Here is a 23083-nt window from a genome sequence, read left to right on the forward strand (position 1 = left end):
CCAATTACTCCAAAATCCAGAAAAAATCAATCAGCGCCCAAACGGCTGCGCAATCAGGAGCGTTAAGAAATGAGAAAATATCTAAATACAGTCATACCAGTATTATGGGCCAGCTAAGCATAATTTAGTTTTTAAATTAACGATAAAAAATCAAAAAAATTAGATTAAACCTTCGCTTTTTTACTAACTTGTGCTAAATACATTGAAGTTTGATGTTGAAAATATATTTTCGTTCTTACACAACTTATTTAATCAAAAATTTACAAAATGTTATGCTCTTCCGATTCCCACTATTATGGGCCACTTTTTGACTCTCCCAGTATTATGAGCCAATACACCCAGTATTAAAAGCCAGACTAATTTTTTGTTTGTTTTGAAGACAGAGACATTATTTTAAAGAGTAATTTTAACAGTGAGGTTAACATCAAGAGGCAGGTTAGACTATCAGAAAGACATTGAATCAATTTCGATAACACATTATTGTAATGTTTTGCTCAGCCTTTTTTCAAAGCTTGTTTTTCTCATGTGTTGAATACTCATATGTTTTGACAATATCTCCCAGACAGTCTCGAGGTACGGCGCTGGCCTAAGAAGCCAGTCGTCGTGAGTTCGAGTCTCCGCTCGGTAAAGACTGTAATAAGTGTCAATAGGATCGTAGCGCGCTATCCTCGCAATTGTCCTGTACACTAAAACAGTTGGGTGCGAAGTCTGTGTATAAATAAATCAAATCGAGTTCCGAGTCGTAGCACCTAGGCTTTGCTTTGCTTTTCTATGTTTCGACAATAGAGATCTTATAACTCCATTGGAAAAAGCAAAGCAATCTAAGCTGGAAGGCAGGAGTTCGATTACCGATACAGTCACCTGTCACCTGGAATTCGGTCGGCTGCCTTAGAGCATAAGCGTAATAGATAACTGTGAAAATGCGGGCTGAACGATCAGCGAGTGCTTATAAAACCAATAAGAAGCCTAAATTTCCAAACTGGGTACAGTAACCAAAGTTTAGAAATCACTGTTTTGCAGGGTTGATATTGACTTAAGAGCAAGATCATGAAAATTCAGGATAAACGAACGTTAGTATCAGTTTCTTCACTAATTAAAATGCCGGTAAATAAATATATTCAAAAATTATGCTCAGTAGTACACTAAACTTCAATTTGACTATCAAAAGTCATTAATATGCGTTAAAAACTAACACAAAATATAGCCTAGCCGATATTACTGGGTGGCCCATAATACTGGGAAAGCCAAATTTTGTGACCAGTATTAAGGGCCAATATTTAGCAGCGTATAAAAATAGTGAAAATGCGAAATCCAGAGCGGATACTTCATAATTCGATAAATACATAGTAATTATTTATAGTTCTTTTCATTTTGATGAAAATAACGATGTTTTACACGAACTCTAGCCTTATTTTCCACGACTGACTTTTTGCGAATGTGGTGAAAACAACAACAAATTATCAGCTGATGAGAGTCTACCGACATTTATTTCAAAAATTAGAAGTTTAGCTCATTGGTGCAGGGGTTTCGCACAAAACGCATATAGATAAATATTGTTCACGTCCATCAATCTTCAATTTGTATTTTAAAATACAAACGGCAGACTGGTCCATAATACTGGTTGACCCATAATACTGGGATGACTGTAAGGTGGATCTGTGTAGGAGCCCACAAATGGCCTCAAATATAGTACTAAATTCAATCTAATGAGCTTTGTATATGGAATGCGCGATGATTAATTATATTCGGAAGTTACTGCGTGAAAGTGTTAAACACTACAGTTTTTCAATTTCTACCATGTTTTCATGTTCATTTAATTTCTTATGTAAAGAACTCCTAGTTACGATGTATAGAAGCTCATGAAAATGAGAATAGTAGCGCTTTCTAACGGTTAATTCAGCCGCTGATGATAAATGTAATCTTTGTTCATTTCGTTTTCACACTTTCTTACCATGTAGCCCTAATCGCTTATTATTCTCTTCGACATCACTTGGTTTTGCTCTGTTTCTCGATTTTATTAACACCACTTCAACAGAACGATTCAGCTTTGAATGATCGCTGAATGATTAAGGGGTTATATACCTTCTTGGTCGAGAAATATGAGGGAAGTTTGAATCTATTTTTAAGTGCATAGCACCATTTTCATTGCATCAAAGGGGTATTTTTCTGAAAGTACAGGTTATCAACAACAAATAAATACGTTTGATTTTGAGATATACCAATTATAACTGGAGTAATGGCCGTTTCCCCGAAACGCTATTTTTTTTTTGCAGAGGCTTGCGGTGATCCTGATAGAGACTCAGCGGGTCAACCGAAATCAAAAAACTCATATTATTTCATTAGTTTAGAAGTGTGCCGGGTCGTTGAACGATCGCTTTTATGAGTATTTTGTTTTCAGTGCAAATGGGAACGTTTTTCCCAAAAAATGCACGTTTTGAGCGCTAAAAATTGCATTAAAAATTTTTTTGCGGCAAAATGTAACTGTATGTTTCAAAAAGCGATCGTTCAAGGACCGGCGAATTTAATAACTAAAATTAAAAAAAAAAGATGAAGGAAATCGGTTCAGTAGTTTTCCCGCAATCAGGATCACGGCAAAGTCATTTTCCGGAAAACACTATTCCGAGATAATCGCGTGTAAAGTTTCAAGTTTAGCTTATGCGGCCGTGGCGAGGCGCGCTGCAAATCGCTCTAACTTTCTTCCTATTGCTCAGATCTTTATGAAAATTTGTGAAAATGTTATCAAGATGTTGTATTTGAAGATAATACAATAAATTTTTTTTCGGTTTTTTGAAAACTGAAAAGGTGTATAACCCCTTAAAGGTAGGTAAACATCAAGCGGCCAGTTATTCCGCACTGAATGTTCTCGCGCTTTGAGTAGTAACGGAATCCCTCGACGTAGGTCCCGTTGAGCTGTTTAGATCCAAACTCTCGCAGCAAACGACACAGCCAAAAGGTACGAGACGCAACAGCGCAAATACGCGAGCTACATAATGGAACAAATCTTCCTCCTATCCGTACACATCGCGGAGAGGTGAGACACAAGAACTAAACAGAGGAAACTGTTCGCACTTGCTGATGCTTCGATGAAATCAAAACTGATGATTCATCGATAATCGGATCGCGATTAAATGAAATTGCTTCATCGGCCGAAATGCGATTTGCCAGCAAAGCGAAACAGAAGCGCATCCAGATGGAGAAAAGTCGAAGATTGTGGCTGGGAACGTACCACCAAGCATCGCTATTCTCGCACTCCCCCAAAAAAATGGTTGAAATCGAAATCAAATCAATTTTGCAATCATTTTTTTTTTTCATTATTGGATGATTTTATCTATTGATTTCTCGGGTTCGGTACAAAGAAGACAGAGAATCAAGGAGATATAGAGCAGAAAGCGAAACATAACTCTGTAACACTATTTTTGGATACCTTTCGCTTTTATTTACACAGTTTTGGTCGACTATGCCTTCTACATGGTTGAAATGGAATGTGGCAAAAGGTTTTTGCCCTCGGAAATTGGAAGAATTCGTTGCGTCATGGAAGTCATATGGTCGATTACAAATGGATGAGATAATTTGAATGAAACGTGTTATGACATAAAGTGTTTTTTCTTTGTTTTTCAACAAATATTCAATTTAGATCACTTTAATTTTCTACTATTCTGTCTACAACGCAATGGCCACATATATCAACATATTATAAAAGATTATGAGCAAATAATGAAAATGCACAACTCTTTGTTTATTATGTCAGCTAGTCATGTTATGTGGCCTATCATAAATGATGACTTTCTAGCACTTTTAAAGATGTGCGAAAAAATGGTCAGAATTCAACGCACTTTGCTTGTTTCATCTCAATGTGTTCTATGAACATAAGTTTTTAAATTTTTGTTCAAAATTTTGATCACAAACCTAAGAATGATTGAGTCCGGAAAGTCTAATCTGTAGTGCAATCGGATCGAAACTTCCCGGTTTCATAACTAATGAGAAGATCAGCTTAATTTTGTCAGTAGCTAAATCTAGTTATATCTCATGTCTAGTTGACATTCAAGAAATTGTCTATGTATTCTATATGAAATGATCCCTTATGATTACTAACCCAAAAATATAAGTAAATAGATATAACTAAAACTATCTAGGCTCACTTTAGATGCACAATCGGCCACATTGCGTCCAATAGCATAGTTCGTGAAAAACATTGTGCGACCCCTGCTGAACTCGAGGGACCTGGTTCGAGTGCGACTTATTCCCTGAAGCAGATTCATGGCCTACGTCCATTACATAAACGCAATTTGGAGACTCGTCGCAACAGCTTAAACATTCATACTAATAAATAAACAAAAGAAGCATTGTCATGACGGCTAATTAGCACGGGTAAAGTGTTTGATGTACGCCTTGCCCCCGCTGTTTCTCGGTAGCAGTAAAACTCTTGAAGAGGTACAGCGCACAGGTTGTCAGGTTTACAACACCTTCTCTCGCCTTCGTCTTTCATTGATTTTCACTTGTCACGAATTGTTTGTTTTTTTTTTTTCGCTAGCTTGTTTCTCACTTATTGCGCGGTACTATGCCGAAGTGCATTCATAGCTGGCTTGTTATGTCATGGGGCGCTACAGTACGGCTGTCAACGAAGACAGCCAATGGCGACGAAGATTGTCGTGAGCAAAGCGTTAATTGGCCTCTAGCAGTAGTTTACTGTCACTTTTTCATAAATTTGCTGGATGGAAATGAAAACAGGAACAATTAATCTCAGTTATTAAAAGCAAAAAGTTGAACATTGCAATTACTCCAAACAGAGAGTATAATGATAAAATGCGCTATAAAGAAAGGTTATATTTTTACTTATGGGATATAACAAATAAAAATGTTAATTCATCACAATATAAATGACAATAAATGAGCCGTTGCGGAACAGAGTGATCTAAAGACCTTTTTTTTTTTCGGAAATGAGTTTGTTGCATAAACCGCATCTACTCAAGAAGCTGAAGTTGGGAAATTGAGAAAATTTCGAAAAATCGAACTTTAAAGCTGATTGTGTTGAAATTTCGTCCGAAACAGAACACACACATATCACGTGTGACATGTACAGAACAAGTGATATGTTATTTATCACATGTAATATGCTACGTGTTACCGATTTATGTACATAGACCACTCTGTTCCTCAACGACTCAAAAAACAATGACCTAGATGTCAGTGTGGCATGAGTCTAACAATTAAACATCAATAAAAAAATTAGAAACGAAAAGTATTTGCGTAAATTCAAAAAAGAATCATTCTTTGTGAGGTGTGTGCTGAGCTTGTTTTAATTCAGCATCTCTGTTCATGTATATCAGTTAACTCGACGCAACTTACGGCATGACACGGCTGGTCCAGGGATGCCAGATTCGCAGATTTGTCTGCAAAACGCAAATTTTTAGAGTCTGTGTGCAGATTTTTATTGATTCGCAGATATTTACAGATTTTCGATAGTTTCTGCAAATATTCGTCAAAGTCTCTTTGTATTTGCGCTCACTTTCTCGAATTGTGTACTAATTTGCATACTTTCGTCGCTCGAGATTTTTTTTTCAAGTCAAGCCTAAATTTTTTCAGATGTCAAGCAGATTTTTCAGGTTTTTCGAGCAGTTGCAGACATTTTTTAAATTATGTCAATAGAAACGGAATCAAAAGCCCCCTAAAGTTCAAGAACGCAGACGCCATTTGTTCTTTGCGAGCATATGCTAGCTGAATATCTGTTGAAAGCAACGCAAGACAATCATTCGTCCCTTTGACACGGCGGAAACCAAATTGAGACCATTTGATTCGACCCAGTGGTCTAAATGCCGGAGTATCATTTTTTCCATCAATTTCCGGATACAGGATAGCATTGCGATCGGCCTATAAGAGCTGTGATCAGAAGCTGGCTTTCCCGGTTTTCGGATGGCGATCACTTTCACTTGCCTCCAATCCAGCAGTACAATGTTTTGCTCTAGGAACTTATTGAATAAGTTCAATAAGCGCATCTTGGCCTGTTAGAAGAATCTAGTTGAATTTGATTCTATCTAACCCAGGTGCATTGTTGTTGCAGGACAGAAGGGCAACTGAAAATTCTGCCATCGTCAAAGGTGATTCTATCGCGTCGTAGCCCGGAGACGCATCGCGAACAATGTTTTGCTCAGGAACAGAGTCCGGACATACTTTCCTGGCAAAACCAAATATACACCTACTTGGAGACTCTTCGCTTTCGTTGACCGTTTCGAGATTACGCATTCTTCTGGCTGTGTTCTAAAGAGTGTTCATCGATGTCTCGTTTACAAATCGACGCCAATATCCGCGTTTCTTTGCTTTAGTCAAGTTTCTAAACTTGGCGTCAAGCTCCGAATACCGCATATAGTCGCCAGGTATACCTTTCTTCTGATAGGCCAAAAACGCGTCGGATCTTTGAGTGTAGACATCGGAGCACTCTTTGTCCCACCACGGTGTGGAAGGCCGGTTTTTTGATCGCTACCCCGGGATATTTTGTCGTTTAGGCTTGCAACGCGGCATCGAGAATCAAGCCCACGAGGCGGTTGTATTCTTCAAGTGGTGGATGATGTTGAATCGACTCGACACCTTCTGAAACCATTTCCTCGTATAACTTCCAATCGATATTCTGTGTGAGGTCATACGGAATATCAATTGGTCGCGTGCGAGTTGACCCGTTAATAACTGAAATTAGAATAGGCAAATGGTCGATACCGTGAGGATCAAGGATTACCTTCCATGTGCAATCCAACCGTAATGACGTCGAACAGAGGGATGGATCCAAAGCACTTGGACGTGCTTGAGGTTTCGGAACACGTGTCATTCCACATTGTTTAAAATTGACATGTCGAAGTCATCGCAAAGGTTACAGATCAAAGAGAAGCGGTTATCGTTATAAGGGGAAACCCCAAGCTACGCCATGAGAGTTAAAGTCTACCAAAATCAGATGTGGCGTGGGGAGAAGTTCTGTTGAATCAAAGAGCAGCCGTTGCCCAACCTGTGCTCTGAAGGAAATATATATTGAGGCAATACAAAGCTCTTTACCTTGTTTTGTCATTTGACATGCGATAACTTCGATGCCTGGAATCGAGGGGAGGTTAATACGATAGAAAGAATAGCACTTTTCAATCTCTAGAAGTACTCCTCCATATGGGGTGTCTCGATCAAGGCGAATAATATTAAAATCATGGAAGTTGAGATCAATATTCGAGGTAAGCCGAGTTTCACAAAAAGAAAATGCATCACATTTGTTTTCATTTATCTAAACTTTAGATGAATCAATTTATGTTATAATAATTCTACAATTCCACTGTATAACAGAGATTCATATAAGTAGATGAATCAGCAAGGAGAGCAGTCAAGTGCTTCAAAAATGCCCTTACTGTTCAGAGGAATGCTGTAAGAAAAATTTTAATTGGATCGGTTACATTGAAAGTTTCAAAAATCCAGTCTACAATGTCAGAAAATTTCACTAATCCAGAGTTAGTTTCATCAACTGGGTGTGCAAAAAGAACAACTGGGGTTTTAGATGTTGCTGGCAGTGCTGGAAACTCCTTCTGGAACTTTGAATTTGCAAGCCCAGGAGGAGTTTACTTTTCCGCAGCACTATTTGGTTTGTTTGTACTTTTCATTCCACTTTGGGAAATCTTAGGACCTTTCCGAGGAAGTTTAGGAGAGGAAATATTATTCCTCTTTCTAAATTCCCAGGGTTGGCATAAGATGTTCCCGCTGATGAATCGTCGGAATCGGTTTCATCGAAGACAACAGATCGAAGGGGTTTGATGTTATGGGAGAACTGGTAGTGGTCTTTTTCGGCATATCAGCGTAGAAACGCTTTGGACGCTCTCCAAGAGACCGTTTTATTTTATCCCTGCTCTGCATATACACCGCACATGTCGAGAGCTCATGCTGATTCTGTCTGTCTGTCTAATGTATATAGACTTGGAAATTACTGAGCCGATCGGCATGAAAATTTGTATGTAGAGGTTTCTGGAGCCAGGGGAGGTTTATTATGATACTTAGAGACCCCTCCCTCCTCTGGAAGCGGAGAGCATCCATACAAATGGAACACAAATTTTTGGATGACTTCAGAATTGATCAAGCAAATGGAACCAAATTTGGCATGAGAACATACATTCATGTTGGTTCGACTCCCCTCCCTCTTCAAAAAGGAAGGGGTACCATACATATGAAACACAAATTTCTGCACAGCTCGAGAACTAATTGAGCAAATGAAACCAATTGGGCATGTGAATGTTTTTGGGGGTGAAAAATGTATCTATGATGGTTTGTCACTCCTCCCTTCTTTGAAAGGAGGGGGGGAGGGGTGGAAATAAGGCAAAAGTGACCAGCGATAGCGACTTCCGCCTTCTAGAAAACTGCCGAAAGTGACCAAATACCACCCAATGAGGGTATTTCCGTAACCTCACATACCATTTTGAATTCTAAGATGGCGACTTCCGGTGTCTGGGAAATAGCCGAAATTGGCCAAATACCATCCAAAATGGGTGTTTCCGTAATCGTGATGATGCCCAGAAGCCAAAAATCGACTTCAGACACTATTTTGAAATTCTAAGATGGTGGCTTACGATTTCTGGAAAACAGCCAAAAATGGCCGAATATTACCCAATATGGGTATATCCGGAACCGGAATAACGCCCAGAGGCCAGCAATTAACTTCTGGGCTTCCGGTGTATGGAAAACAGTCGATAGTAAAAATCCATCTCAGATACCATTCTGAGTACTAGGATGGTGACTTCCGGTTTCTGGAAAACAGCCAAGAATGCCTGCATACCACCCAATATGGGTATTTCCGGTATCAGACTGATGGTCAGAAACAAAAAATTGATTCCACGCGCCATTTTGAAATCCAAGTTGACGACTTCCTTTTCTGGAAATCAGCTGAAAATGACCGAATGTCATCCAACAAGAGTATTTTTAGAACCGAGGTGATGTACAAAAACTGAAATCCAAGGATGTTCGATAAAACTAATCATTTCAAATGATTTTTCTTTTGAGTGTGAACGTATATAATGTCCGCCCAACAAACATTTTTGTTGATTTGCAGCTTGTTAAGCTGCTATTAATCTGATTCCGGCTAATAAAGCTGGTGTACAACAAAATTGTTTACTGGGCGATCCGTTATGCATTTGCGAAGGTAAATCTTTGAATGTAGGTGAAAACAATTAAGAGTGTTTGAAATCATTTAAATAAAGAAAGAAATGGGCGAAACGAAGTATAGTAATGATTGTTCGTGGCACTGGTAAGTAAGTGCGATAACTGGAAGGCTCAAAATCCTTAAACTACTATCTTCCCATTTATAACCCAAAGGAGAAAGGTGACTAAGATAAGTTGAAAATACTTCAACCCTCTTAATAACGGGTACAATGAGACGCACACCTTTATGCTCTCACTGCAACAAAAAATGAAGACTAGGTGAAGACGAAACTTCGAGCGACGTTTTTGAATATTTGAACCTGGACGTGGTGCTTAACAACACGGTGGTCCTGATCCTTGTACCGGGTGAATTATTTCATACACAAATGGTACAAGAATGAACAATTGAGTAAGAGCAGGGGTAACCGACCCAGGAATATATCAATTCCAAAGAGTCATTGGATAATGGTCTTCCAAGCTGATGTTCATTCAATTCTAGAATGTTCTATTATATGCCTACGCAGAAAACACAGATGCTAAAACATTTGGATCTTGTCCGACAGTCAAACAACTTTAAATGCTTTTAAGTTTGCGACATGCACATCATAACTTATTCCTGTCTCTGTGTAACTGACGGAAACGAAAAAGTCCATGAACTAGCAAGACTTGAATCGTCTCTTCAGTACATATGACCAGAACCCTCATTGGTTTAACCGCTTCTTCACAACTCCCAGAACGGTTGTGCACTTAATGAGAAGTGTAATACCGGCCTGGACTAATACTATTGGTCGTATTATGACGAAAACTTCCAATAATGATACGTTATCCTGACTTAACAAGAGCAAAAACATTCAACACAAAATATCAAAATATTGGTCGAAGTGACAAAAATCTGTGAGAACGGTTAGTGAAATTGGTTAGCATTTCGCACACACATATAGCAAATACGCAGTTCGTTGAACTGATTCGGATCTTTTTAAAGCTTATTCAGAACTTTGGGCTTCAAAGTGATTCGTCTACTTTTCTAGGGGAGAGGTAAAAATATAAAATTACTGTACTTTTTGCCGGTTATTCTCGTAAATATATTTTTTATCGTTTTGGGTTCGTTACAAGACGCTAGCAATTTACAAGTATCGGAGGGGGAGCACAGGTCTCTTTGATTATTTACATTAGAATACTTACACTCAAAAATTCAACACGCTTCGATATTACTGTCTTATTGTTAGCTGTCATCAAGTGTTTCTTCGATCCAATTAATATACTTTAGAAGGTTGACATAGATTCCAGGAATCTTTCCACCACACCGTTCAGGCCCTAGGCTAATAATACCAATCTGATACCAGTGCCCTTGCTGCTGCATCATCAAAGGGCCTCCTGAATCACCACGACAGGAATCTTGCTTAGGTTCACCGCCAACACATAACTGTGCATCATCAAGTTGCAAGCCCAAAGGCTGATAGAGGTTATTACACACTGAGGGATCTTTCAGTGGCATAGAGATGAGACGCTTAGTACGTTTTGTCGTACCTGAAACAATACGAATCATTCGAAAAATGCGCGAAGTATACCAATACGAACTGAGTTTTGAAAAAAATGCTCAGACATTGTACCCACCATCCGATATTGGTCCAACCGCAAAAATTGTAAGAATACTTTCACGTTGTAACATCATTGAATTGTTGTCTATGCTGGATGGTAGACAAACCGGTTGTGCAAATTCATTAAATTGAACTCCTTGCATTAACTTAAACAATGCAATATCGTTGTGTATGTTTAAATAATCAGTGAGGTAGTTGGGATGAACGATAGTTTTCTGGATAATATGTTCATGGCGAAAAGGTTTTCCATTGATTCTGATTTTGAACCTGAAAACGGAAATTCCATCAAACACTAAGTATAGCTAATATAAACGATTTAAGTGCTTACGGTTTGTATCTCGACGGTACTTTCAATACGCAATGGGCTGCTGATAATACAAACCAACTGTTGATTAATGAACCGGCACAATCAAATGCAGTATACCGCTGTTTTAATTTGTAAATTACATCCACAACCCATGGAAACGTAACGTTATCCACTGATCCATCAACCTGATTTGTTGTAAGTCCACATCTGTCCTTGTTCTGCCATTTGGGACAGCATACCAAGGTAGAATAATCCGCTTCAAAACCGCATTTACTCGTGTCGAGGATTTCGTTCACCACGTCTGATTGTGAAAGCAACTGATTGCATTTGTTAAGTTTGATACAGTTTCCTTCTAACCCTTCTGTAGTCACGCATGTTTCATTAGCACCTGCAACAAATTTCATTATGTATGGCATTTTGTCATTGTTTCTAATGGTTGTACACTACAAGAAATATACATAAGTTTGACAGCAAACACGATCGCACAGAGAAAACCCTCCATCACGAACACAGCTCCTTACTGTAAAATCACTCAGCGAACACTGACAAAGATGGTACGCCATACACATAATCACTGACACTGAAGTTCAATAGTCATCTGATGAATGGGGAAGTAGTCATGAAGGGCTAGAAATGTAATAAATAAAGGAATTATGCTAAACTAATCAACTGACCTGCGGAAATCACAATCCAACGGGATTCCAAATCTTAATCGAATGAACGTTTTGTTTGGGTTGATGATGCTCTTTTGAAGAAAATTCAATGTGCTCTCTACTCTACTGCTCTCTACTCTACTGCTCTCTACTTTTACGTCATCTGAAACATCGCTAATGAAATAACGTGGGGAGCTCCCATTCGGCTTGTCTTTTTCTTATCATTTGAATGATTTGTTTGAAAAGTCAACAGGCTTCAACGATCGTGAATGAGCCATTCCACGTTTCTATGTGATTTGGTTCGGGTAGATCGTTTCCGTTTCAGTTGCAAGTTTGGACAATTGTTTTATTTAATAGGCACTATTCCGTTAAACCACTAACGACACTAACTTTTAATTGGAGCCAATCTTTAGTCGTTAAAAATTTGACCCTTGCAATTTAAAAATGTTTTTTGGCTTTCTGAATAGTTCGTTCACACATCGGCTCTCTTGCTGCTGTCTATTATTACTCCCTACATCAGACGAGTTGGACGAAAATTATTACTTGCATTAGGGTGACATTGAATGTATGGAAAAAATTTCATCAGCGAATTTAAAGAACCAACCATGAACGTTTTGTTCATTAGTCCAAAAATGTTCGAAATTTCATCTCAATCAGACTTGATTTAACGGTGTCCAAAAGTGCTCAAAGTTTTGATTTTTTGAACCCCGAAATGGGACCTCCCTGGTGAATAGCGAAGTTTAAGATGCCTAGCAAACATAAAATGGTTTACCAAACCATATGTAAATCAGATTCGCTGTGTGAGGGGTTACTTCGTCCTGCTGAAACACAAACTGATCTCCGTACATTTTGTCTACGCTTAATTTTACAATTTTATCCAAATCCAAATATTTTTTTCAACGCCACGCTTGCAAACACCTCCCCAAACCATCACTGAAGGGTCACGTTGGAACCGAGAAATATTTCTGTCACTATCCGAAATATTCTGCGAAGAGTAGGCCCACAATCTATTTTTTTTTTTTTTTTTTTATAAGGGGGGATTTGTTAGTAGCTTAAGTATTTATGATAAATATTAGTAAATAATGAGTATGTGTGTCCAATCACAAATGGTGACTTCTCAACACTGTTAGAAATTTGTAATTTTAATTGTTAGGATTTGTTTGCTTTCGCAATTAGGACTTATCATTCGTAGGGATTTAAACCTACTTGTCAGAAAAGGGGAAGTAAACTTACAACTAACTTAATTGCTAACTTATTGGCTATAAAGAGAGCTTATCGTAGCAATTGAGGATTGCAACGATTTTTGTCGAAAATTGTTAATAATTTTATTTGACATAGCTTCTAATGGTTCAACACCAGTAAGTCTATGTAATTCGAGTGTACCAAACCAAGGAGGACGCTTCAAAATCATTTTCAGAATTTTATTCTGAATCCTTTGGAGCGTTTTCTTCCTTGTTGAACAGCAACTTGACCAGATCGGTACAGCATAAAGCATTGCTGGTCTAAAAATTTGTTTGTAAATCAAAAGTTTGTTCTTTAAACAAAGTTTAGAATTCCTGTTAATGAGAGGATATAAACATCTCGTATATTTGATGCACTTGGCTTGTATACTCTCAATGTGCTCTTTGAAAATAAGTTTTTTATCATAAATTAGTCCCAAGTACTTAACCTTGTCGGACCAACTTAAAATAACCCCATTCATCTTGACAACGTGATTATTGTTTGGCTTGAGGAAAGAAGCCCTAGGCTTATGCGGAAAAATTATCATTTGAGTTTTAGAAGCATTGGGAGAGATTTTCCACTTTTGCAAGTAGGAAGAAAAAATATCTAAACTTTTCTGCAATCGACTGCATATGACACGAAGACTTTTTCCTTTTACGGAAATGCTTGTGTCATCGCAGAACAATGACTTTGTGCATCCTGAAGGCAAATCAGGAAGATCTGAAGTGAATATGTTGTACAGGACTGGACCCAAGACTGAACCTTGAGGTACACCTGCTCTGACAGGAAATCTATCAGATTTTGAATTCTGATAGACAACCTGCAGAGTTCGATCAGTAAGATAATTTTTTAAAATTTTGATTAAGAAAATTGGAAAATTAAAAGTTTGCAATTTCGCAATCAAACCTTTATGCCAAACACTGTCGAATGCTTTTTCTATGTCTAAAAGAGCAGCTCCAGTGGAATAACCTTCAGATTTGTTAGCTCGTATCATATTAGTAACTCTGAGCAATTGATGAGTTGTGGAATGCCCATGGCGAAATCCAAACTGTTCATTTGCAAAAATTGAATTTTCGTTGATGTGTGACATCATTCTGTTAAGAATAATTCTCTCAAACAGTTTACTTATTGAAGAAAGCAAACTGATTGGTCGATAACTTGAAACTTCAGCTGGGTTCTTATCCGGTTTTAAAATGGGAGTAATTTTTGCATTTTTCCATAATTTGGGAAAATATGCAATTTTGAAGCAGCAATTGAAAATTTTCACTAAAAATTCCATTGTGCTCTCAGGGAGATGTTTGATTAGTATATTAAAGATTCCATCGTCACCAGGTGCTTTCATATTTTTGAAATTTTTAATAATTGATTTAATCTCATTCAAGTTAGTTTCAATTATTTCTGCAGGTAAAAAATTCTGGGAAGAAATTAAATCAAATTGACGTGTGACTTCATTTTCAATTGGACTCACAAAATTCAAATTTGAGTTATGAACACTCTCAAACTGCTGAGCAAGTCTTTGAGCCTTTTGTTCATTGGATACAAGAAAACGTTCACCATCTTTTAAAACTGGAATAGGCTTTGAAGGTTTCTTAAGAATCTTCGACAGCTTCCAAAATGGTTTTGAATATGGTTTCAATTTTTCAACTTTAGTCTCAAAATTTTGATTTCTCAGAAGAGTAAATCTATGTTTAATCTCTTTCTGTAAATCTTTATAAATAGTTTTAAAAACAGGGTCACGAGTACGTTGATATTGACGTCTGCGGACATTTTTCAAACGAATTAGAAGTTGAAGATTTTCGTCAATTATTGATGAATCAAATTTCACTTGAGCCTTTGGAACAGAATAATTCCTGGCATCAACAATTGCACATTTTAATGCTTCCAAAGCGGAATCAATATTCACTTCGTTTTGCAAATCAAGCTCATTATTGAAATTTCTCTCAATATGAGTTTTGTATCTTTCCCAATTAGCCTTGTTATAATTAAAAACAGAGCTCATAGGGTTTAAAACTGATCCATGTGATAAAGAAAAAGTTATTGGAAGATGGTCAGAATCAAAGTCAGCATGTGTGATCAAATCACTACATACATGACTTTGATCTGTAAGCACCAAATCAATTGTTGAAGGGTTTCTTACAGAAGAAAAGCATGTAGGACTATTCGGAGACAAAATAGAATAGTATCCTGAAGAACAATCATTGAATAAAATTTTGCCATTGGAATTACTTTGAGAATTATTCCATGAACGATGTTTAGCGTTAAAATCGCCGATTATGAAAAATTTAGAACGATTTCTGGTGAGTTTTTGTAAATCACCTTTAAAATAATTTTTGAGCTCGCGTGTGCATTGAAATGGTAAATATGCTGCAGCAATAAATAAAATCCCAAGTTTAGTTTGAACTTCAATTCCCAAAGTTTCAATAACTTTCGTCTCAAGATGGGGAAGAGCACGATGTTTGATTCGGCGATGAATAACAATTGCAACTCCACCGCCGGAACCCTGAATCCTATCATATCTATGAACCACGTAATTGGGATCATATTTTAATTTGATGTTAGGTTTCAAAAATGTTTCAGTAATAATTGCAATATGCACATTATTTACTGTTAAAAAATTAAAAAGCTCATTCTCATTGGCCTTCAATGAGCGAGCATTCCAATTTAATATTTTAATTGTTTTATTTAAAATCATTGCTAAATTTTAAATTAGAAACAATTTTAATAGTAAAATTTGTGCCTATTTGAATGGCTTCAAACATTGATTTTGCCTGCAACATGGCGTTCATAAGATCGAACATTGCCTGTTGCAAAAAAGAAAGTTTACCTGCCGTAATAGGCCCCAGGCAGTTGACATTAGAAAAAATATTTTCGGCAGCAATATTAGCTGGAGTAACAGGTGTACAATTATTTTCTAGCGTGTTTTGCTTACCCATATTAACGGTCATTTTCGAACTACCAACACTAGGCGGTATAATGTTCGAACTACCTGTAACCTGTGCATAAGTTAAACGGGTATGCAAAGGAGTAGGTACACTATGCGTCACTGGTACGCTTGGAGAATTTTGTTTTGAAGTTGGTTTTAATTGAGAAATTGAATTTTGTTTACCTTGCCTTGCCTTAACAATTGCTAAACGGACTGGGCATTGATAAAAATTTGACATATGGTTGCCGTTACAATTCGCACAGCGAAAATTTTTACTCTCTTTCACAGGACATGTGTCCTTTTTGTGAGAAGAGTCTCCACAATTAAGACATTTTTGGTCCATGTTACAGAATTTGGAACCATGGCCATAACGTTGGCAAGTACGGCATTGGGTGATATGCTTTTCACCTCCGCCATACTTCCTATAAATTTCCCACTTTACACGCACATTATACAAAGCATGTGCTTTTTCAAAAAATTTTAAGTTGTTAACCTCATTGCGGTTAAAATGAATTAAATAATTAACAAGGGAAATTCCAGTTCTCTGACTGTTTTCGCCTCGTGATTTTTGTTTCATTAGAATTACTTGGGTAGGGGCTATGCCAAGTAATTCTGTTAAAGTAAGTTTGATCTCATCAACGGTTTGATCGTTGGTGAGACCTTTCAAGACAACCTTGAACGGCTTGGCGTTCTTGGTGTCATATGTAAAAAATTTGTACATCTTGTCAGTTAAATACTGAACAAGACGATCACGACCCTTGATAGAGTCGGCTAATAAGCGGCATTCACCTCTACGGCCAATTTGATAGGTAACTTTAACGTCAGAAACAAACGTTGAAAGTTCCTTTTTGAATATATTAAATTCAGAGGAAATAGTTACCACAATAGGTGGAACTTTCTCCTTTTTTAAAGATTTTATATTTTGTATAGTTTCATTATTGGTAACTTCCATTTCACCAGCTTCTTGCTCAGGCAAAATATCAAATGGATTGTCACTACAGACACTCGAAGTGTCAGAAAGAGATGCCTCTCTTTTCCTCCCCGCAGCGATGCGAGGTTTCTTTTTCCGTCCAGCCATTTCAGGTGATACGAAAAAAGTTAAAACAAATGTTAAATTCAAAAGTAGGTAGTCTTGAGAAAGACTGATGGGAAATAACTTTCAGGTAGTCTTTAAAAGACACACTGACAAAACACAAACTTTGAAGCTATAGGCAGTCAAAGACCAGTCCACAAGCAACCGGAAAAGCGTCTGACCTGTAGGACAGTTCAAGACGCACTGGCCCACAATCTATCGTTTTGATCATTGTGAGACTACTGCAAGCCATAATTTCCTCCAAAAAGATATTTTTTTTTCTGCGTCCTGCGTCTTCGAAGCTACTGATAGTTTGTGAACTTTACCTTACCTTACCATTCAGACAAAGGCCTGTGTGGCTTTTGCTGTATCTAAGAGCCGACGCCATTGCACTCGCCACTCTTGCAGATTCATAGGGTCGATCCACCGTGCACGACGCCGCGTTGCACAGCCCACCGTAGCCTTCCGATTTTAGCCGTACCCCGATCAAACGCTTATAACAAACGGGTAAACAACTCGATAGAAATAACAAAACCTGTAATATTCTTAATGTGCCAGAATGACGAAAAGTGCAGAATTATATCAAATTCTGTTATCATGCACAAGAATGTTCCAAAGTGTGCTTTAAAAAGCATATTTATAACAAAATTTCGTTACTCAATTTACAAAATATTGTATAATCTAACTAATTCTGATCTTTTTCTGCTAAAAACCTCACAAAACTGGCTATAATTTGTAATAATCAGTAAGTAATTTTTATAGGAATTTTGATATTTTTACTATAACCGAGACCATGTTTAGAACACAAGTTGATACAAAAACTTCGTAACAGTATATCAAGATTTGTTATAATCCTGATATTTTTGACTGATAGAGATGGACTATAGTGGGTTTCTCCAGCAACTGATGCGACTCACGGTTCATTCGTTGTCTCCATGTCCCAAATTCCATGTGCACATCGTACGCAGCATTTTCCCTTCGAAAGGGCACACTAATCCCCTACGAGCAAGATCCATGTTTCGTGACCGTAGAGCACTTCCAGTTTAATAAGAGTTTTGTAGATGGTCAACTTGTGGTCGCCGTGGTTCTGTGGTTAGCGATGTCGGTCGGCTAGCTCTTCCACACGGTTGTGATATCGGGTTCGATTTCCGATCAGGTCGAGGATCTTTGCGAGCTAGAAATGTTCTCCGCTCAGCACTGGGACACGGTGTATCGTTGTACTTATCCTACAACATGCCAAAATGTGCTGAAAACAAGATCGATAACGAATTCTCTCAACTAATCTAATTGATCGAGACCGCTATTAGCTCTCGAGACTAGCGTGTGATATTGTTGTTGTTAGATGGTCAACTTTGTGGATCGGCGACTATTGTCCGATCGAATCGTTTACCGAAGCGTAATTTGCGGCCATAATACGTCTTTCTATCTTTCTGCCAGTGTCATTGTCGGCGGTCACTAGTGAGTCCAAATACGCAAACTCGTCTCTACCACCTTGATTTCATCATCTCTAAACAGAATCCGTGATGGGAGACTCACAGAGTTTTTCCTCGAGCCTCTGCTTCTCATGTGTTTTGTCTTCAACGTGTTTATGACTAGTCCGACCCGATTGGCCTCTGCCTTAAGTCTGCTGTACGTTTCCGCCAACGCCTCAAAGTTGCGTGCCATAATGTCAATATTGTCGGCGAAGCCTAGTAACTGGTCGGATCTTATGAAGATCGTTCCACTCGTGTCTATCCCCGCTCTTCTAATAACATAGACATGAAAGCCCAATACCCTGCCGCAATCCTCTACGAAATTCGAAAGGACTCGAGAGCGTCCCCGTACACATAACTCTATCTATCGTCTATCTATTTGTCCGAGAACCCGTGTGCGTGCTAACGTACCATAACTGCTTTCGATCGATTGCGTCATACGCCGCTCTAAAGTCGATGAATACTCGGCATTTCCGTAGTATTTGCTGCAGTACAAAGATCTGGTCCATAGTGGTGCAGTGGTGCGGGCACTTTTGAATACCGCCTGGTATTATCCCACGAATTCCTTTGCGATAAGTGATTGCGCGATAGTTACTACAATCCAGCTTGTCGCCTTTGTAAATGTAATACGCGGTTTTTCCATCCATTTCTAACGTGTCATGCTCCCAGATGCTGTCAATCACCCAGTGCAGTGCTCTAGCCAGTGCTTCACCACCGTGTTTTAGAAGCTCGCCCCCACCCCCCCAAAGCTGTCCACGTGGTATGTGGATGGCCCCTTATATCCTTATTCATTTGACTCATGAATATGATTTTTTGTCAGAAAAATAAAGAAAATGACAGAAAATGAATATGCCTTCCTATTCTCGCTTAAACTCAACCGCTGCCGAAGTAGTCCCTTCCCCCACACATTCCCTCTCACCGCACCACACATCTGCTGCTGTGCAGGCGACATGATATTCTCCTGTTCCTATCCTTTCTTCCCCTAACTGCCGGCCTATGGAGAGACAAACGCAACGATCGAATCGCTTCTCAGAGCTGATGTAATCTAGTCATGTGTTTGTTTTCTCCCAGAAACCTATGCACCATATCATCATTTCATTATGGGTTGAGAGGATTCTAGTTTAGTCACGGCCTGTACACTTCGTGAAGTGTACATGTGATGAATAAACGACGATTGCCTCACATTCGTTTTGTTTCCATCACTGACTGCGATATGTGCGAACGTTGATAATATCGGATAAGCATGTCCCGTCGGTTAGAACGTGGTCGATTTGGTTTTCTGTACGTTGGTCGGGTGATCTCCTGGTGGCTTTGTTGATATCTTTGCAGGGGAAAAAGGTGCTCCGGACTAACATAACACGTAAGGCTGCAAAGTTTACGTACCGTTGACCGTTGTCGTTCGATACAGCGTGAAAGCCCAACCACCGGATTGTATATTGTCTCTCGTCTTACCTGAGCATTCATGCCGCCGATGATAATTTGCACGTCCCTCCTAGGGCAGCCGTCACACACTTTCCCAGCTGCGCGTAGAACGCTTTCTTCTCGTCGTTGTGTCTCGCCTCGTGTGGGCAGTGCACGTTGATGATGCTGTAGTTGAAGAAACGACCTTTAATCCTCAATTTACAAATCCTAGCACCGTGAACTTTACGTTTCCTGAAGGCTTTCCGCTCAAACGGTTATAACAAACGAGTAACACAAATATACCTGAACTTGATAGAAATAACAAAGCCTGTAATATTCTTGATATACCAGAATGATAAAAAGTACAGAATCATATCAAATTCTGTTATCATACACTTCAAAGTGTGTTTTTTTAAAGCATATTTTTAACAAAAGTTGTTGTTCAGTTGACAAAATATCATACATTCTAACTTATTCTGATCTTTTTCTGCCAAAAACCTTACAAAACTTGCTATAATTTGTAATAATCAGTAAGTAATTTTGATAGGAATTTTGATATTTTAACTATCAACGAGACCAAGTTTAGAACACAAGTTGATACAAAATGGTGGTAACAAAATATCAAGATTTGATATAATCCTGATATTTTTAACTGATCAGGATGGCATCACAGATGTTGTTTGAGAACGTTCTACATGGGGTATTTAGAGATTTTAAGATCATTGGTCATTTTACGTACAGAGCGGTTCGATGTTCTTCGAATCCATTGCCTTTCAATCTGAATCACTTGCTTGTTCCTAGCTGAACGTGGTCAACCGTATTTATTCCGGTCATTCAATGAGGAAGTGTCACTGTACCTTTCAATGGCCCGATAGACATAATCACGCTTCTCTCCCAGGTTTTTCATTTGTGTTAAAGGGCTATAGCTTAACCATAACAATGAATATGAGAATATCTTGGAAACGGTGTATATCGAAAACTGCTATCGTGAAAATGATAATCCCGTCATTTCCCCAAACAGGACAGGTAAATTGGAATTTTGTCATAACTGATTTTAAACATTATGGGATATTTCTAATATAATAGTCATACCATTGTTTCTGTAGTCATGGAAATAAGAGGTATTAAAACTGCGTTTCAAGCGACATGTTCTCCAAGTTAAATAGCAAATTTGTTGATACAATGTTTCCGAAAAATTAACAAGTATTCTAAAACAGAAACAGAAAACCTCTGGTGGTCGAATTGAATAGATTAGAGCCTAGACAAACTTCTCCATTGCTGTGGAAAACCCGGGCTTTAAATTCAATCTTGCACCACGTCAGCTTTGGTAGCAATTCCGGTTGCTGGATACAGCTAACTTAGTTGTGTCTGGTCAACACAACTTTCATTTTGTCCAAAGTAACCTGGTCAATTTATGAAAGTTACTCTCAAAGGGAATTTTGCTCTTACTCCTTTTTTTGGCATGATCACGCATCACATCTCATATCATCAACTGATCGTTATCGACGGCGGTGCTGACTGATCGCTCGAATATAGTAAGACGGGAAACCAAACCTCACTCACACTACTATTAAATACATAAGTTAAGCATGACGGCCATCTGTAGATATCGCTCATTTTCGATATTACGCGAGCAAATCCAATCGGTAAAAAACACAACCGCCGTGGCTCGACCGAAACCCGCATTGACTTCCATCCCAGCTGGTTTGGTTACAGTTAAACTGTCGGTGTTACGTAAATTCGCATCTATTTTGGGAAGGAAACCGAGTCTGTTGGATCGCCATGCCACCAGCAGTATATCAATGCTGTGTAGTATTTTATATCTTCCGATCACTATAATTAATCGTTGATCATAATAATTAGAAGAGCGAATCCACTTAGAAGGCAACAATACCATACTGCTCATAAAGGTAAAACTCCATATTTTTCTTCTAGTTTTATCGGCTAATTACCGAATTTAATGCAATTTTGCAAAAAAAAAATACCAATTGTGCTGACAGCTATCAGCTTCCTTATTCGTCACATTATGGCAATAAACAGATTTTCCTTCTCAAGTACATAGTGTTCGTTTCCTTCCATGGAAACACCTGTTTCATGCTATTGCCTCACTTGCGATCACAGTATGTTGAATTGAAGTTTGTAATCGATCATATTTTATTTTTCAACCTCTTTTGTAAACCAGAAATAACGCGGTCAGCTGTCTTTTGCTGACAGCTGCCCGCGATATTTCTGGTTTGATTCAGGGCTCAACTAATCATAACCAACTACTTACAACAGCAATACCAACACGGCAGAGGAAACATCAGAACGTCAATAACGCGCTCAGATATCTATGCGCTCACTTTTCGGATTGGCATTTAAGTGCTTGCTAATGCGAGCACACGTGCATATTCAAATAATAAACAAATCATGTGGGCAATGCCAATGTTGAAAGAAGGCAATTATCAATCATTGACCTGACTCAAGTCATCCTACCTCGGCTATTCAGAAAACAATTGGAAACTCCGCTCAAGAAAAGCTGGGTGGTGGCTCAGAAATCTTTCGCGAGTCCCGCAAACATCACGATAGACTGATGCACCATATTATTACCACTACTGCTACCACCGCGGATACCTGCCTCGTCTGTATTCCCGATCTGCGAAGATACCAGTGAAATCACCGATCGTGCCCATTATTACTACAATTACGTAACAACACTGGTGAAGGCTCCATCTCTTGTCAGGGTATACTGGAAGAGTGCAATGCAATGTAATATTTGGAAGGAGAAAAACGCAGCTAGTTATCATGAAGAAAAGAACGAAATACTCGCAATGCATATGGTCATGTTCTTTACGTTCACCTACCGCCTCACTTCAGACATCAATCGTCTTTTTGCACTGTGAGAGCAATTGCAGTCAGAAAATTAATGTTATAAGCGAACAGCCGAAGAATTATGCTGTAGTAGTAATGCCATTCCTCTGCTTAAACTGTTCGTATTTTTTTTTTCATTTGCCGATCAATAGGTTATGTTTCAATCTGTTGCTTATTAGCTCCAAGCACAACTGCACGTTTGCGTATTGCTGACGTTTTCAGTGTTTTATTGCATTTTCCATATATGAACGTAAAGAAATCATTCTGAAAGCTGACTTTTAAATCGAAGCCTGAAGGGTTTGATTATCGTGTTCGCAAATTGACTTTGAGTTCAATACATGATGTACAGCTTGCTGAAAGAATTGCTGGGAAATATCACGAAATTTCATTCTCTCAGTTTCTTAATTTTCAAACAATCTTACGCATTCTTGGAGCA

The 23083-nt window shown here is 38.4% G+C and overlaps 2 protein-coding genes across 8 annotated transcripts in view; one reads left to right on the plus strand and one right to left on the minus strand.

The window, feature by feature from the left end:
* The window catches only part of LOC129731486 (protein outspread), a 272875-nt gene that overhangs the window by 173936 nt on the left and 75856 nt on the right, over positions 1–23083 (plus strand). The window lies entirely within an intron of this gene.
* Positions 10220–23083, minus strand: part of LOC129731488 (CLIP domain-containing serine protease B4-like) — a 57460-nt gene continuing 44596 nt past the window's right edge. Inside the window, exons 1-5 of one of the 3 annotated variants that reach the window (XM_055691548.1) lie at positions 11730–12400; positions 11503–11653; positions 11077–11443; positions 10765–11015; positions 10220–10677 (exon numbers count right to left, since the gene is read on the minus strand). In XM_055691548.1, the coding sequence (XP_055547523.1) occupies positions 10373–10677; positions 10765–11015; positions 11077–11443; positions 11503–11557 (978 nt within the window). In that variant the 5' untranslated portion in view covers positions 11558–11653; positions 11730–12400 and the 3' untranslated portion in view covers positions 10220–10372. Of the gene's footprint in view, positions 10678–10764; positions 11016–11076; positions 11444–11502; positions 11683–11729; positions 12401–23083 lie in introns of those variants that run through there. The other 2 variants (XM_055691547.1, XM_055691549.1) reach the window with 2 other exon arrangements.

Source organism: Wyeomyia smithii, chromosome 3 (assembly GCF_029784165.1).
Source record: "Wyeomyia smithii strain HCP4-BCI-WySm-NY-G18 chromosome 3, ASM2978416v1, whole genome shotgun sequence".
Lineage (NCBI taxonomy): Eukaryota > Metazoa > Arthropoda > Insecta > Diptera > Culicidae > Wyeomyia > Wyeomyia smithii.